General features: G+C 49.1%; 1 protein-coding gene and 1 non-coding gene across 2 annotated transcripts; one reads left to right on the top strand and one right to left on the bottom strand.

Moving 5' to 3' along the window:
* The first annotated feature begins 335 nt into the window (after positions 1-335).
* LOC118640454 lies at positions 336-441 on the top strand. The gene has a single exon (XR_004961375.1). It is a non-coding gene; the product is annotated as a U6 spliceosomal RNA (small nuclear RNA).
* Positions 442-2,127: 1,686 nt separating this feature from the next.
* Positions 2,128-10,266, bottom strand: LOC118640021 (zinc finger protein 74-like). Its single transcript, XM_036276793.1, has 5 exons — positions 10,226-10,266; positions 9,487-9,572; positions 7,027-7,153; positions 6,485-6,580; positions 2,128-4,853 (listed from the first exon to the last, which is right to left on the bottom strand). Exons 1-5 carry the CDS (start codon positions 10,257-10,259, stop codon positions 3,178-3,180), a joined length of 2,019 nt encoding a protein of 672 aa, XP_036132686.1. The 5' UTR covers positions 10,260-10,266; the 3' UTR covers positions 2,128-3,177.
* Between the last annotated feature and the right edge of the window lie 5,033 nt (positions 10,267-15,299).

Raw genomic sequence — 15,299 nt, 5'->3', positions numbered from 1 at the left:
CTCAGTCCTCAGGAAGGACCTTCCCAGCCGAGGTGTCCTCCTGATTTTTATCCGCCACACATGGGTACGGGACCAGCCCGTCCGCCTCCGCCCCTCCTACCAGTCTCGATGTGGCTGCTGCTTTAATCCCGTAGTTGTAGGACTTCCATTCAGTTTGATTTCAGGCGGTTTTGAATGATGGTTGTTCTGTAGTTTAGTTGTAACTTTGATGCGGTTGTGGTAGGAAGCAATACCGCGTTTACCTATGCCGCCATCTTGACCAGAAATCCCTCTCTCTTAAAAAAAAATCTATGAAAGCATATTTAAAAAAATAAAATAGTAAAAAGTGAGATAATGTGCTCGCTTCAGCAGCACATATACTAAGAAATTGGAATGATACAGAGATCAGCATGGCCCCTGCACAAGGATGACACGCTAATTCATGAAGAGTTCCATATTTAAAAAAAAAAAAGTGAGGAGAGAATGCCAAGTGCTGGCAAAGATGTGGAGAAGCGGACGTTCTCAGGGATCTTGTGAGAGTATAAGCTAGGAGTGAAGCTGACGCTGGGCCCACCCTGGAAACAGCAACAGCTTTGCAAACTTAGTGATCTCCCCTGATACTGCCACTTCTCAGAATTTCCTCTGGGGAAATAATCAAAGATGGGCATATAGGTACACATAATCTTGATGTTCAACCATAAATGAACAGGTAAATCATGATACAACTATAAGATAGAAAATAATTCAGCCATCAATGCTTTTGAAAATATTTGATAAGGAAATGTGCATCGTAAAATGTTAAATGAAAAAGATAAAAATGACATGCTGAGTATGATCCAGTTTTGTTCTAAAAGAAAAAGCGCACGTGGCACTGGGCAGTTTTGCTCAGCGGTTAGAGTGTCGGCCCGTGGACCAGAGAGTCCTGGGTTCGATTCCCACTAAGGGCATGTACCTCGGTTGCAGTTTGTCCCCGCACTGCTTGGGGTCATGTGGGTGGCAACCACTCTATGTGTCTCTCTCACATTGATGTTTCTCTCTCTCTCTTCCCCCCTTTTCTCCTGCTCTATCTGAAGCTAAATACAAAAATGTTCTCTGGTGAGGATTAAAAAGAAAAAGAAAAAGCGCACGTGTACATGTGCACAGAAACAAACTGGAAGGAAATGCATCTCTAGGTAATGACCCAGGAACTGACACTGAGGTCATTTTTATTCTTAGAATTTTCAAATTCTTTTTCAAATGTCTTCAATACATATGTATTTCTCAGATACTCAGAAAAGAAAGCGTATATGTAAATAAAACACCAAGACTCCAATGGCAAGAAGGCCAAAGGGTATAGTCAAGTAATTTTCAGGAAGAAAGACCAATAATAAAAACATGTTCAATATCAGCCTCATCAGTTATCAAAGGAGTGAAGTGGAGTAATAGTGCCACCCAGCTGAGCATATTAACAGCACTGCAGGGCAGACAGTACACACGGAGCACAGGACCAATGAAGACGGTTTCATTTTCTTTTAAAATAACAAGAAAAAACAGAATGATGATAATGAATCAAACCTAGATTATATTTGTGTTTTCCCAACCAGTGGTGAAAGAGGACTTATCCAATTTGTCACGGAAAAGGGCCCATGACAGTCATGATGTGGCCTTGAGGACCACACAATACCAGGCAAGGGAGCAGCAGATGCCCAGGATCATCACTCTGTGGTCACCACGCCCTGAACAAAGACCATCTGGACATCCACTGTGAACAGTGCCTGTGCCCTGTTGACATGCAAGGGACATTCCTACTTGACCAGTGCCGCTGATTGGTTTCTTCATACTGAAACATGATTACTTTGAAAACACACAAACAAAGAAATACTGAGATGATTCCTTAAGCTATTCATTCATCTTACAATTTTACACTTCTAGAAATCTACTCTAAGAAAATGCTAAAGTAGTACAATGCAAAAGAGGCTCCATGAAGAATGATTTATTAAAGTGAAAAACATGGAAATAACCTCAACATCCAACAAAAGAATATCAAATGGAATACTATGCTTCCATTTACAATTATGACTCCAAAGACAGTGCAGTTACTTGGGAAAATGTTCTGTACAGGTTAAGTGGAAAAAAAAAAAATTTAAATGACATATCTACTAGGTTTAAAGTGATCTAAAAATGCAATATGGAAAAAAGCAGGAGTAATGTATCAAAGTGCGAAATGCAGTTTTATTAAAAATTCTGGGTGCTTTCTGTCCTTTATTCCACATTTTCTGAAATGTGGTTATTTTGCCTGCATAATTTAAAAAGTATATGAAAAACTATTTCATAAAGTATAGCACTCTGTACAAATGTAAAGTATTATTACTGAGAAGGCATCTTGTACTTGCTGAGAACTGAGTAGAAATAACATAATTCCAGATGAACACCGTCTTTCTGTTCCTGCAGGGAACATGGGAATGATCTCATGGAGGGGCTTCTCCCTCAGGGTTGCACTGATGAGCTGAGCTAATGTGGGTGTGGGAAGGCCCAGCAGGCAGCCCCAGCTTGGGGTGAAGGTGTGCTTCTGGACACATCTGTCCTGACATTGCAGCCATCTTTCCTGGACACACCGGGCATGGCCTGTGTGCTCCCAATCTTTCACCATGAACCAGGTGGCCAGGTGTGAGGCTGGCTTGTCAGGGTCTGCCTACTCTGTTGCTGGTCTGTGCATCTGTGACGTCTGTGTTGGCTGTAAGAAATGCCTCTGCAGTAGAGCCACTTCAGTGAGGGGAGTGCAGGAAATCGGATTTTTTCCCAAACTCCCACTATCCAAGATTATTCTCCCTTCCAGGAATATAATGTTCACTTAGAGGTAACAATGTTCATAATTCTGGTTTTTAAAAATTATTCATATTATTCTCAACATAAGAGTTCACAGATGAAATTCCTGATGAAAATCATGCCAGGAGCCTGTCTGAGGACACGATGATTGACATACCTTTTTATCTGCAGGAAAGATCTAATCCACTGGTCAGTGACCACAAAACCCGTCAAAGGAAACAAGACCATGGGACATCCTCAAATGACCTTCAACTCTACTCTCCTAGAATGTATCCCTTCCCAGGAGGTGATGACTGCTAATAAGAGGGTGTCTGCTACAGCATGTACCTCCGAGCCACTGTGTTTTCCCCGCCGTTCACCCTGGGGAAGAAGCCAGATGACAAGCACACCATGTTAATTTCCAGGTTTGCTACCCAGGGGGAAGTTCCTGCTGGCTGAGGGCTGAACCACACACAGGAGCTTTGCCATGTCCAGTGAATTGATGGGGTCCATGCCACTCACGGCCGTGTCACCTGCATCCAGCAGGCTACTGGGAACATAGTATGTATTCAGCAAATGCTTGTTGAACTGGATGGCAAATGGCTTTTCTTCTCTGTGTATCCTCTGGTGTTTGGTGAGGTGAGTGCTCCAGTTGAACATTTCGCCACATTCATTACATTTAAATGACTTCTCTCCGGAGTGGATTTTCTGATGTTTAATGAGACAGTGATTCTGGGTGAATGCTTTGCCGCACTGGCTGCATTTATAGGGCTTCTTTCCTGTGTGGATCCGCTGATGCACGATGAGTGACGAGTGGCAGCTAAAGGCCTTCCAGCACCGACTGCAGTCAAATGGCTTCTCCCCTGTGTGCACCCGCTGGTGCACGATGAGGTAGGAGTGGGAGCTGAAGGCTTTCCCACACTCGTTGCACTTGAAAGGCTTCTCCCCGCTGTGGATCCTCTGGTGCACGACCAGGTAGGAGTGGCAGCTGAAGCCCTTCCCGCAATCGCCACACTTGAAGGGCTTCTCTCCCGTGTGAATCCTCTGGTGGAGGGTGAGGCGTGAGCGGTTATTGAAGGCCTTCGCACAGTCGCTGCATTTAAACGGCTTGTCTCCGTTGTGGATTTTCTCGTGCACGGTCAGGGATGAGTGGCAAGTGAAGGCCTTCCCGCACTCGTCACACTTATACGGCTTTTCTCCCGTGTGGATTCTGTGGTGCCGTGTCAGGTGCGTCCTCTGGTTGAAGGCTTTCCCGCACTCGCTGCATTTGTAGGGCTTCTCCCCGGTGTGGACCCTGAGGTGCATGTTCAGCAGCGAGCTGCAGCTGAACGCCTTCTCGCAGGCGTTACACTTGTAGGGCCTCTCGCCCGTGTGGATCCTGTGGTGCACGTTCAGTGACGAGTGATAGCTGAAGGCTTTCCCACACTCGCCACAGAGGAAGGGCTTCTCCCCTGTGTGGATTCTCTGGTGCTCGACGAGGTTGGTCCTCCAGATGAAGGCCTTGCCACACTCGTTACACCTGTAGGCTTTCTCCCGTGCGTGCCATCGCTGATGCAGGGTGAGGGAGGAGCTCTGGTGGAAGGTTTTCCCACACTGGCTACACATAAAGAGACCCTCCCCGGTGCCAGTGCCCTGAGGCCTTTTCCCAAGCGGAGGTTTGCTGTGCTCTCGGGACTGGCAATTGTTTCTCCCTGTGTATATCCTCTGGTGCTGGCTTGCAGCCTCGCTGGATGGGAAAATGTTGGTGTGTCTGTCAGGAGACTCTCCCTCTGTTGGAATGAGAGCTCCTTTGCTCTGCTGGGCAAAGAGGGTGCACCTGAGGGGCAAAGCCTCCTCAGACGCTTCGTGTCCCTGCCAGTGCTCCTCTGCAGAGACCTCCCCACAGCCGGTGGGCTTGCACCTCCACAGCACATCCTCGCCTCCTGACAGAGCAGCCACTGGGCCCTCCCAGGCCCACCCCTCGCCTGGACCAGGGCTGTGGAGACTGGACCTCGTCAGCCCCTCCGAAACTGACTCCTGTGATGGCTCCTCTTTGTAGATGCCCTGCTGCTGCCACAACTCCTCCGTCATCGCAGGCCTGGGCTCCCATTCTGTAAGAAGCGGAAATACAATGTTCTGTAAGCCGGCAGAGGCATGGCCCTGGAATCAGACTTGGTATCTGAGCTGGACGTGCAGACAAGCATAGAAAAGAGAGCAGAGACCAACAGAGTGAGGGAGCTCGAAAGCAGCGAGACAGGCAGGGGCGCACGCGGGATGAGACGGGAAACAAGCTGGGAAGAGGAGAAAGAAACGGAAAGGAGCCCCTGCAGGGAATTCCATAAAAGAGTTAGGGGGTCAAGGGCTCATGGATACAATTTACTCATTGAAACATCAACTGAGAGACTGCTGTGTGTCAGATCCTGGTCAGTCATGGCTGGGATAAACACAAATCTTAAAACAATACATTTAAAATATCTTGCCCTGGTTGGGCACCTTGGCTGATTAGAGCATCCACCTGATACGCCAAGGTTGATGGTTCGATCCCAGGTTAGGGCATATACAACAAGCAATCAAGCCATGGCCGGTTTGTTCATCGATTAGAGCACTGACCCACGGACCAGAGTCCCAGGTTCAGTTCCTGCTAAAGGCATGTACCTCGGTTACAGATTTTCCCTGGCCCTAGTTGGGGTCATGTGGGTGGCAACCACTTGATGTGTCTCTCTTGCATCGATGTTTCTCTCTCTCTCTCTTTCTCCCTCTCTCCCTCCTACTCTACCTGAAGATAAATGCAAAAATGTCCTTGAGTGAAAATAAAAAAATAAAGAAACAATCAATGAATGCATAAGAACATCAAACTGATGTTTATCTCTCTCTCTCCCCCTTCCTCTCTCTCTCTAAAATCAATAGATTAAAAAAAAAAAGACTCATTTTCTTCATACCCTATTAAAAAAAATTGGCTCAGCTGTCGTGGCTCAGTGGTTGAGCATTGACCCACGCACCAAGATATCACCAGTTCGATTGCCGGTCAGGGCACATGCCCAGGTTGTGGGCGAAACCCCCGGTGGGGGGCATGCAGGAGGCAGCAAATTGATATTCTCTCTCATCAATGTTTCTATCTCTCTCTTCCTCTCTAAAATCAATAAAGGAAACAAATTAAGGAAAACAAATTCATGTCCCTTTTTCCAGAGGGGAAAGGAACTCTACCATGCCACTTCTCTTTAGTAATTCCTCCAGATCACTTGAAACTGTAAACGTAACCTCTGTCCCGGAAATGTACATACATCTTTTTAAAAGCTAAATAAGCCTCTGTGAACTGTCTCCCCGTCTCTCCCTGCCCCAGGGCTGACTCTGCCCTTTTCTCAAAGAGGAAAGCTCTCACCCATTCCACACACACTCCCACCCATCCTGCTTCATTTTTCTTGGCGCCATCTGACAGTCGCCAATAGTTAGATATTTCTATACATGTAGAAATGATTTGTGTCTCCTGCCAACAGAAGGCAGATGTCTTTGCCTGTTCTCCTGTTGTATTCCCAGCGCAGTTTCTGGCACACAGCCAGTGCTCAATGTGTGCACTGAAGGAAGGAAGGGAAGCGGGAAGGTTCTAGAAGGGGCACAGAGCAGGCGCAGATGGAGCGGGGGCAGTGGACTGTGGAAGGAGGTCTGTGCTGGGATGTCCAGATAGGTGGTGGGAGGGGCACTGAGGGTGGGAGCTCCATATCCTTCCACTGCATTCCTCTCTCACCTGGACGAGCCCCTCTGGGGACTTCTCTGGGCACCTGCCATGGCTCTTCGCCTCGTTCCAGATGGGAGATCATGTCTGGCTTACAGATCGGAGGCCCTGCTCGTGGGGAGGAAGCGGCATGGCTCTGTGTGCTTGGGCTCTCCAGAACCAGCAGATAAGACAGAGCAGCCCCCAGAACAGTACGGGCTGGCACCGAGGGTCTCAGAATCAGAACCTAAATTGAGGCATGCACTCTGAGGATCCCACGGGTATGGACGCGCCCTCCCCTCCATCTCCCTTGGAAAGCTCCAGGCCAGGCTGGGCTTCCAGGACCCTATCCACCCCCTCCCTCTCATTCTGGCTGCCTGATGACCAGCCACACCTCCAGGCAAGGATGCCAGTGGCACCGCAGAGCCCTGCCACAGGGCCCGGGCACAGAGACCACAACCCCCACACCCTGCTGAGCCCGGCACCAGGGCTGGTGCTGAAGGGAGACTCAGTAAAACCTATGGTGTGGCAGAACGCCCAGACTGCACACTCCAAGCCTCGGGGAGCCGTCTTACCCAGGGCGAGAAGGTTCTGGTAGTTCTCCAGCATCACATCCCGGTACAGGGCCCTCTGAGGAGAGTCCAGCTGGCCCCACTCCTCCTGGGTGAAGTCTACGGCCACATCCTTGAAAGTCACAGATTCCTGGGATGACACACACGTTCTCAGAAACCCAGGATGGGAGTGATTCCAATTGCATTCATGCTTCCAAGGGAGTTAAGGGTTAACTTTGGTGACCTTCTCCCAAGCACGGAAGGTTGTGCTTAGATGCCATCTGTCCTACAGCCCCACGTGCACAACAAGGCTGGGCCAGGAATCACCATTTGCACCTGGCCTTCTGAGCCTGAAGGGCCCAGCTAACTCGGCAGCCCATGTGCGCCTGCTGCGGTGGAAGAAAACGGCTGTGATAAGTTCTGGGTAAGATGCTGTGCTTACCAGGGTCAAGGATGTCAAACTTGAAAGGATAACACAAAGAACCCAGAAACCTGTTCAAATCTCACCACTGCAAAAGGACTTGACCCTAGACAGAAAGCCATCATTACACCCTGAGGAAGGAAACTCTATACCCATCACCAAGCCTGTGCCTCAGAGACCAAAGCTGTTCATGTCCTTCCTGCCTGCCCCTCACTCCTTCCCACCATTATCCTTCTCCCTGCCCTCCCCAGGCCCGAGTCCTGCCCATGCCACCCTGACCTGCTCCCACCCTCTCCTCCAATGCTGGTCAGATTGCAGGGTAACCCTTCCATCCACTTGATACTCTGGTTCCAAGTGTTACAAATGCCTCCAAATGACTCCACTTGTACTTCTGCCCTCAAATCCTAGGCTCTTGTGCCCCTGAGGACTCCTCACCCCTTCTGAAGCCTCCAGGATGACGCTCTAACCACTGAGCAACAGGGCCAGGGCTTTATTATTATTATTGATTTGAAAGAGAGAGATGATTAGAGGGAAGGAGGGAGAGAAAGAAAGAGAGAGAGAGACCGATTTGTTGTTCCACTTATTGATGCACTCACTGGTTGGTTTCTTGTATGTGCCTTGATAGGGATCAAACCTATAACCTTGATGTACTGGGACAACACTGCAACTTAGCTACCCGGCCAGGGCCAAGTGGCTTATACTTTTATTTATTTTATAAGATTTTTATTCTTTATTGAGTTTAAAGAGAGACGAAAGTAGAGGGAAAGAGAGAGAGAGAGACATCGATGAGAGAGAACATCGACTGGCCGCCTCCTGCATGCCCCGCACTGGGCATGTGCCCTGACTGGGAATCAAACAGTGACCTGTTGGTGCATGGGTCTGTGCTCACCCACTGAACCACACTGGCTGGGAAGCTTATACTTTTAGATAGTTATCATTACCTGAACTGTGTCCACCTGAAATTTGTAAGTTAAAGCTCTAACCCCCAAAGTGACTATATTTGAAGATGGGTCCTGAGGTTACATGGGGTCATGTGGTGGGTCCTGATCCAATAGGTGTCCTTATGAGAAGAGGATGACAGAGACCTCTCAACCAATGTGCACAGAGGAAAGGCCTCATGAGGACCTAGGATTGATGCAGCCATCTGCAAGCTGGGAGGAGAGCCCTCACCATTAAACTTTTGGCATCCAGAACTGTGAGAAATGTTTCTGTTGTTTAAGTCGCTGGTCTATGGTATTTTGTTAAGACAGCTCAAGCTAACTAAGACAAATGTCAGCATAAGAAAGATTAAACCACTCTCCATACCACTCACAGTGCAGCTCCAGGCAAAGCAGGGATTTAATGTGAGACATCTGGGGGCAGTTCTGTGAATCCCTGGCTGGCAGAGACTATAAATGCAAAAATACCCCAGTAACATGAAGAGAAGATTTACATCTGCTCCATGAAAGTTTACATTTTCTGCATGGAACACTGACAATCACTAAGAAAAACAAGAGACATCTTTGGGCAGCTGTGTATGTGTGTGTGTGTGTGGGGGGGGCATTCATTTAATCATTTCTAGTAAAGCTGAGAGGGTATATTCCCTGTGCCTCGAAAGTCCTCTTTGAAATTCCTACTCAGGCTAGAGTGACTGAGAAAACACAGGAAACAAACCAAACACCCATTAGTTGGGAAGAATATAAGCAATTCTGTGCAGCAGTGACAGGAACAGGACAGACAGATGAACCTGTCTACGTGCGGATCTTTCTAAAGCATAGCAGTGGGCCAAAAAGCAAGCTAAGAATGCCCCCAGTATCATGCCCTTCTAGAAGTACACACAGTACCACATGGAGTTTACAAATACTCAGATGCGTAGATAAGGGCACAGGCTCTGAGCTCAACAGCCTGGGTGGGCTCCACACACCTGCCCTTACCAGCTGTTCCCAGCCCAGAGCTTCCTGAGACTGGTGAGCCGGCCCCCAGATAGGAAGTCCTTGGACGACTGAAGATCCTGATCAGGGGAAGGAAGCTGCCAACCCCTTCATAAAGAACAGATGTTCAGAAGGAAGAACGCAGCCACTCACCTCAGGCCTGGCTTCCAGGAGACTGTGACCCCATTTATTCTCTAGATTCTCCTTGCCAGGAAGAGCAGGGTCCTGAGAGGACAGAGCTGGGAAGGAGAAATGAGTAATGGGGGGCTGTTCAGCCATAGCATTTAAGGTTAGTTAACGGAGCTAAAAAACATTCCACCCATGGCACCCAGGGGAATCAGGGGTCAGGAACCTCCACTGCTTCTGGGGAGTGAGCCCCTATGTCTGGCACAATCTGATACTGCATCAGGGATAACCCCGTCATTCAGTGCCAGACAGTCTAATTAAGAAGGAAAAACAGCCCTGGCCGGTTTGGCTCAGCGGTTAGAGCGTTGGCCTCCCGTCCAGAGAGACCCGGGTTCGGTTCCGCTAAGGGCATGTACCTCGGTTGCAGTTTGTCCCCGGTTCTGGTTGGGTCGTGCAGGTGGCAACCACTCGGTGTGTCCCTTTCACGGTGATGTTTCTCTCTCTACCCCCCACACCCGGTCCCCATTCTTTCTGAAGGAAAAATGTCCTCAGGTGAGGATAAAAAAAAAGAAGAAGAAGGAAAAACACTGCCATTCCCTTCTTCTCAGCAGCACGTCCCAGACAGCGGGATCAAACGGCAAACGGTTGTGCGCGTAAGGAGGCAGGAAGCCTGACTCTGCGGGTGCTCTGGGAAACGAGGCTGACCTGTCGGAGTGTCAGTCTCCTCAATGCAAACCCACAGACCCACTAAAAGAGACAACGGTACCTGTCTCCTGGGGCTTCGGGGCAGGGGTCTCCATGGCGGCCCTTGGCAGCGTCCCCCCCGAGCGGGCAGTTCTGCAGCCACCTGGGCCCTAGGCCAGGCCCAGAGAATCAGGTCCCTGCCCCTGACGGCGGCCTGTCGGGGAGCCCCGCGGGGTCGCGCACGCACCCCCGGCTGCAGGGTCACACTGGCCCAGCGCCCCGCCGAGGTCGGGGCCAGGCAGGCTCGGCAGGAGCTCCGCACCCCAGGCTGCGCTCGCACCTCAGCGCCGCGCCACACGCAGCCCGTCACACACTCCTCCTGCCGCGCGCGGTCCCAGGCAGACCTGGGGCTCAGCCACTCGGAGCCAGCAGGCGTGGAGCGCGGCCAGCAGACAGGCCCCGGGGCGGACGGACAGAAACGCGGGTGAGCCAACCGGCCTCCCACAAAAGGACAACCGCTTCCACAAAGAAGCAGCCCGGCGGCCGCCGTGGGAAAATGCGCCTGCGCGGACCAGACGCGAACTACTGCACCCCCGTGCCTTTGTACCGCGCAGGCAGCGCACTCCATTTCCCAGAGGGCATCGGGGCATTAGAGCCGCTCTGACCTGCGGACCCAAAGGGGCGTGTGGAATAGCCTTCTGGGAAATGTAGTTCTGGGACCAGAAACGGTGCGCTCCGAACACGCTCCACTCACTGCCGTCTCTTGCTGTGGCAGTATCTTGTGCGTACGTGTGCGTGCACGCGTGTGCGTCTAATGAGTTATGCGGTGCCCTCGGCAGGGTCCTCTCGTGGTGTGGGCAGTTCTGCAGCCTCCTGGGCCTCACCGCGGCCCGCCAGTGCGTCCACATCTCCAGGTGGAGACAAATGGCTCCCGACCTACATCCATCTTTGCAGGAAAGACTCGGGCCTCTGGACTTAGGGACACTAAGGGTGGTGGGCCGGCACCTGGAACCCCTGGTGAGGGAGAGCTCCAGCCCAAGTTGTCAGGCCCAGTGGCCCTGATCACTGTCCACCATCAGGAGCTTGGGAAAAGGGCAGTGGCACAGCTTTGGGACAGTGCTCCAACATTAATACAGCGATGGCGCCAATATTTAATGAGCACCGACCATGCCAGGAACATTTCCAAGGGCTTGACATGTAATTTCTGGCAACAGCCCAGTGACGTTTGTAAGCTGTTATTACCCTTATTTTAGAGATGAGGTATCTGGGCACAGAGATGAGGTAACTTGTCCCAAGTCACACAGCCAGGAGGAAATGGAATCAGGCTTTGATTCCAGGCTGAGTAATTCCAGAACTGAAGTTTATTACCAGGTTCCTACAGAGAGCTGATCTCAGGTGGGGCAGAAAGAGTGCAGACTGGAAACTGTTCAGACTCCCACTTTCACCCCAGGTAGGCTTGGCCACAGGCTCTCACTTGATACCTCTGTGGCCAGTGCCTGCATCAGCATAGCTGTGCCCCATGCCAGGAACAGTGTCAATAGCAACCCCGGGACAGGAGCCTGTGAGAGGGTGGGACTGTATGTACCTGAGCCTCACAAGTCTGGTTGTGGATCTGTGAATGTGGTGCTGAGTGGCTGTTGCCTTACAGGGCTGGTTAATGTGTGAGTCTTTGAACCTGTGTGTATATTTGTGTCTCTGTGGGTCTTTCAGACCTAGGGGAGTTTGTATATGTGTACACAACCATTCATGCTCATTTCTGACTTTGGTTCTTGCCTCTCATTTCTCATCTGTGTGTGAATGTGTGGGTGTGCTTCTGAGAAAGGGTATGCATGCACTTGTGTACAGGTGAAACTGCACCCAGTATGTGGCTGTTACATGAAAAGGCTGTGTAGGCAAAGCAGTCTACAAATGTCCAAGGAGCCAAGAGACCAAAGAAAGAGGCAGACAAGTCCAGCTCGCCAGGGAACTTACTACAGTAACGGGTCCTGAGACCACAGGATGTTCAGATCTCTGCACCTTTCATCCTCTGGACCACCTTCATTTATCCCCCCCTTAGAGATGAACCTATGTGCTAGGAAAGGAATGTGTGGGTGATTAGGGGGAAGCCAAGAGGCCAGAAGCTCTGGCAGCAGAGAGATAACATCTAGGGCACCTTGCCCCAGATGTAGGAGTATTGGTAATTCCATCATTAGCTGAAACCTCTGTACACATTCCAGAGTCCACCCAGGGGAACGGGAGGGGAGTCAAAGGTCAGGCCTCATTCACTTAGAAGTTAAGTTGGCTATTTAGCTTCAAGATGGAATCAGCTTTGCCTGCACGTGGCTGTTGTCTGACAGTTCTGATATGTCTGTGGATGTGTGCCTATGTGCATGTGTCTGTACATGGGAGTGTAACTTGTGTGCATCTGTGTGCTCACTTGTGTCTGGTGTGATTCTGTGTGTGATGACATATAGCTGTTGACTTACAGGTCTGGTCTGAGTCTGTATAAATATGTGCTCATGTGTGTGTGTGTGTGTGTCCCACTGAGATCCCACAGGTCTGAATAAATGACTGTGTATTTGTGGCATGTCCCCTTTGTATTCTTGTATGTGGATGTGGGTGGTTCATAGGATCATATTACCTGGGTGTGTTCTGTGTGAGTGTGTATGTCTTGCACATGTGGATCTGTAAACCTGTGTTGTATGTGGTTGTTCTCTCACATTTCTGGTTTGTGTCTGGGGGTTATGGACATCTGTAAATTGTGGGCCTGTGGGTCCAGTTGTGACTGTGTGTGTGTTCTGCATATGTTCCTCTGTACATCATTCTGTGTGTGTATACCCAGTACTCATCAGTGTGAGCATCTGTTTATCTGTGCCCCTATGTACATGTGTATGTCATTATGGGTCTCACAGATCTGGTTGTGTGTCTGAATATAAATCAGTACAATCCCAGTGGTTCTATGTTGAGTGATCTGTCCAGGCATATCTCTGACCTCGAGTCTTGAAAAGTAACAAGACAGTAGCTATGTGTTCAGCCTGAAATAAAGGAGTGATTGGGAGTGTGCAGTTATTGCTTTATACTGAATGTAGAATTCTGGAGCTGTGAAAGACATTTAATCAAGAATATTTAGCATGACCCTGACTGGGTAGCTCAGTTGGTTAGAGTGTCATCCCAATATGCCAAGGTTGTGGATTTGCTCTCTGGTCAGGGCACACAGAAGAAGAAACCAATGGCTCGGCCGGTGTAGCTCACTTGAGTGTTGACCCATGTACCAAGAGGTCACCAGTTCAATTCCCGGGCAGAGCACATGCCCAGGCTGTGGGCCCAATCCCTGGTGAAGAGCATGCAGAGACGCCCAATCAATGTTCTCTCTCATCGATATTTCTCTCTCTCTCTTTCCTTTCCTCTCTCTCTAAAATCAATAAAGATAAAATATTTTTTTTAAAAAGCAACCAATGGCCCTGGCTGGTTTGGCTCAGCGGTTAGAGCATTGGCCTGCGGTCCAGAGAGACCCAGGTTCGGTTCCCACTAAGGGAGCGTGCCTCGGTTGCAGTTTGTCCCCGGCCCTGGTTGGTCATGCGGGTGGCGGCCATTCGAATGTCCCTTTCACGTCGATGTTTCTCTCGCTCTCTTCCTCTCTCTCCCTCCCACTCTGTCTGAACAAAAAATCGAAAAATGTCCTCGGGTGAGGATAAGAAAAAAAAGGCAACCAATGAATGCATCAATAACTGGAACAACAAATCAATGTTTCTCTCTCTAAAATCAACAAATAAAAAATTAAAGAAAAAGAGTATTTACCATAAGATTCCCACTTATCCCAAGTTACTTTCTGACATCCCAAGTCACTTTGTGACCCCTGAGGGTCATCCTGAGGGCTGATTAGCAGGGCTATGTGAAGGTCCAAAGAAATGTGGGTATAGGTGCTATTTTAAAAGTAAAAAGCATTTTAAAATTTGAGATTGTAAAGACCAAAACAATAATGTCTTATTGCATTAAATGTTTAGTGTTATAACCTAAATACTTGTCCCCAGTACCTATACAAGTAACCTGTATCAGACTAACACTCTTGCCAATAACAACTATAAACTTGCACAGAGGAATTTTTAAAAATGATAATATATCATAACCCAGTTACACTTATACAAAAAAAGCGAAGCTGGTTAAATACTCAGAAAGTATCAATGTTATTAGCCTAATTAACAGAATATGTGGTAAAAAATAACCTCAATAGATACAGGAAAAACATTTGATTAAAGAACACACTTTTTAGCCCTGACCAGTTTGACTCAGCAGTTAGAGCATCAGCCTGCGGTCCGGAGAGACCCGGGTTCGGTTCCCGCTAAGGGCACGTACTTCGGTTGCAGTTTGTCCCTGGCCCTGGTTGGTCGTGTGGGTGGCAGCCACTCGATGTGTCCCTTCACATTGATGTTTCTCTCTCTCTCTCCCTTCCTCTCTCTCCCTCCCACTCTATCTGTACAAAAAATGGAAAAATATCCTCGGGTGAGGATAAAAAAAAAGAACACACTTTTTAGCCCTGACCAGTTTGACTCAGCAGTTAGAGCATCGGCCCTTGGACAGAAGGGTCTTGGGTTCAATTCCTGGACAAGGGCACATACATGAGTTGCAGGTTCAATCCTCAGCACCTGCTGGGGTTGCACCGGAGGCAACCAATGGATGTCTCTCTCACATCGATGTTTCTCTCTCCCTCCTTCCTTCCTTCCCAGTCTAACTGAAAATCAATGGAAAAATATCCTTGGGTGAGGATTAAAAAAAACGCTTTTTTATGAATAAAAATCAACCAGCTCGTCTTGGTAGGTTTGTCTCAGTAGTTAGAGCATTGGTCCTTGGACCAAAGAGTCATGGGTTCAATTCTGGTCGGGAGCACGTACTTCAGTTGCAGTTCGGTCTATGGTCCTGGTTGGGGTTGTATGGGAGGCAACCAATGTTTCACTCTCTCTCACTTTCCCTCCTTCACACTCTATCTAAAGATAGATTAAAAAATATCCTCGGGTGAGGATTAAAAAAAAAAAATCAACTAGCTCAGTCTAAAATTTTAATAGAAAAGCAAAGGACCAAGAATAGTCGGGCCCTGCCAGTTTGTCTCAGCAGTTAGAGCGTCGGCCTGCGGTCCGGAGAGACCCAGGTTTGGTTCCTGTTAGGGGCACGTACCTCGGTTG

This window comes from Molossus molossus, unplaced genomic scaffold, assembly GCF_014108415.1.
Source record: "Molossus molossus isolate mMolMol1 unplaced genomic scaffold, mMolMol1.p scaffold_m16_p_22, whole genome shotgun sequence".
NCBI classification, from domain to species: Eukaryota; Metazoa; Chordata; class Mammalia; order Chiroptera; family Molossidae; genus Molossus; species Molossus molossus.
This window is presented reverse-complemented; position numbering and strand designations above follow the sequence as displayed.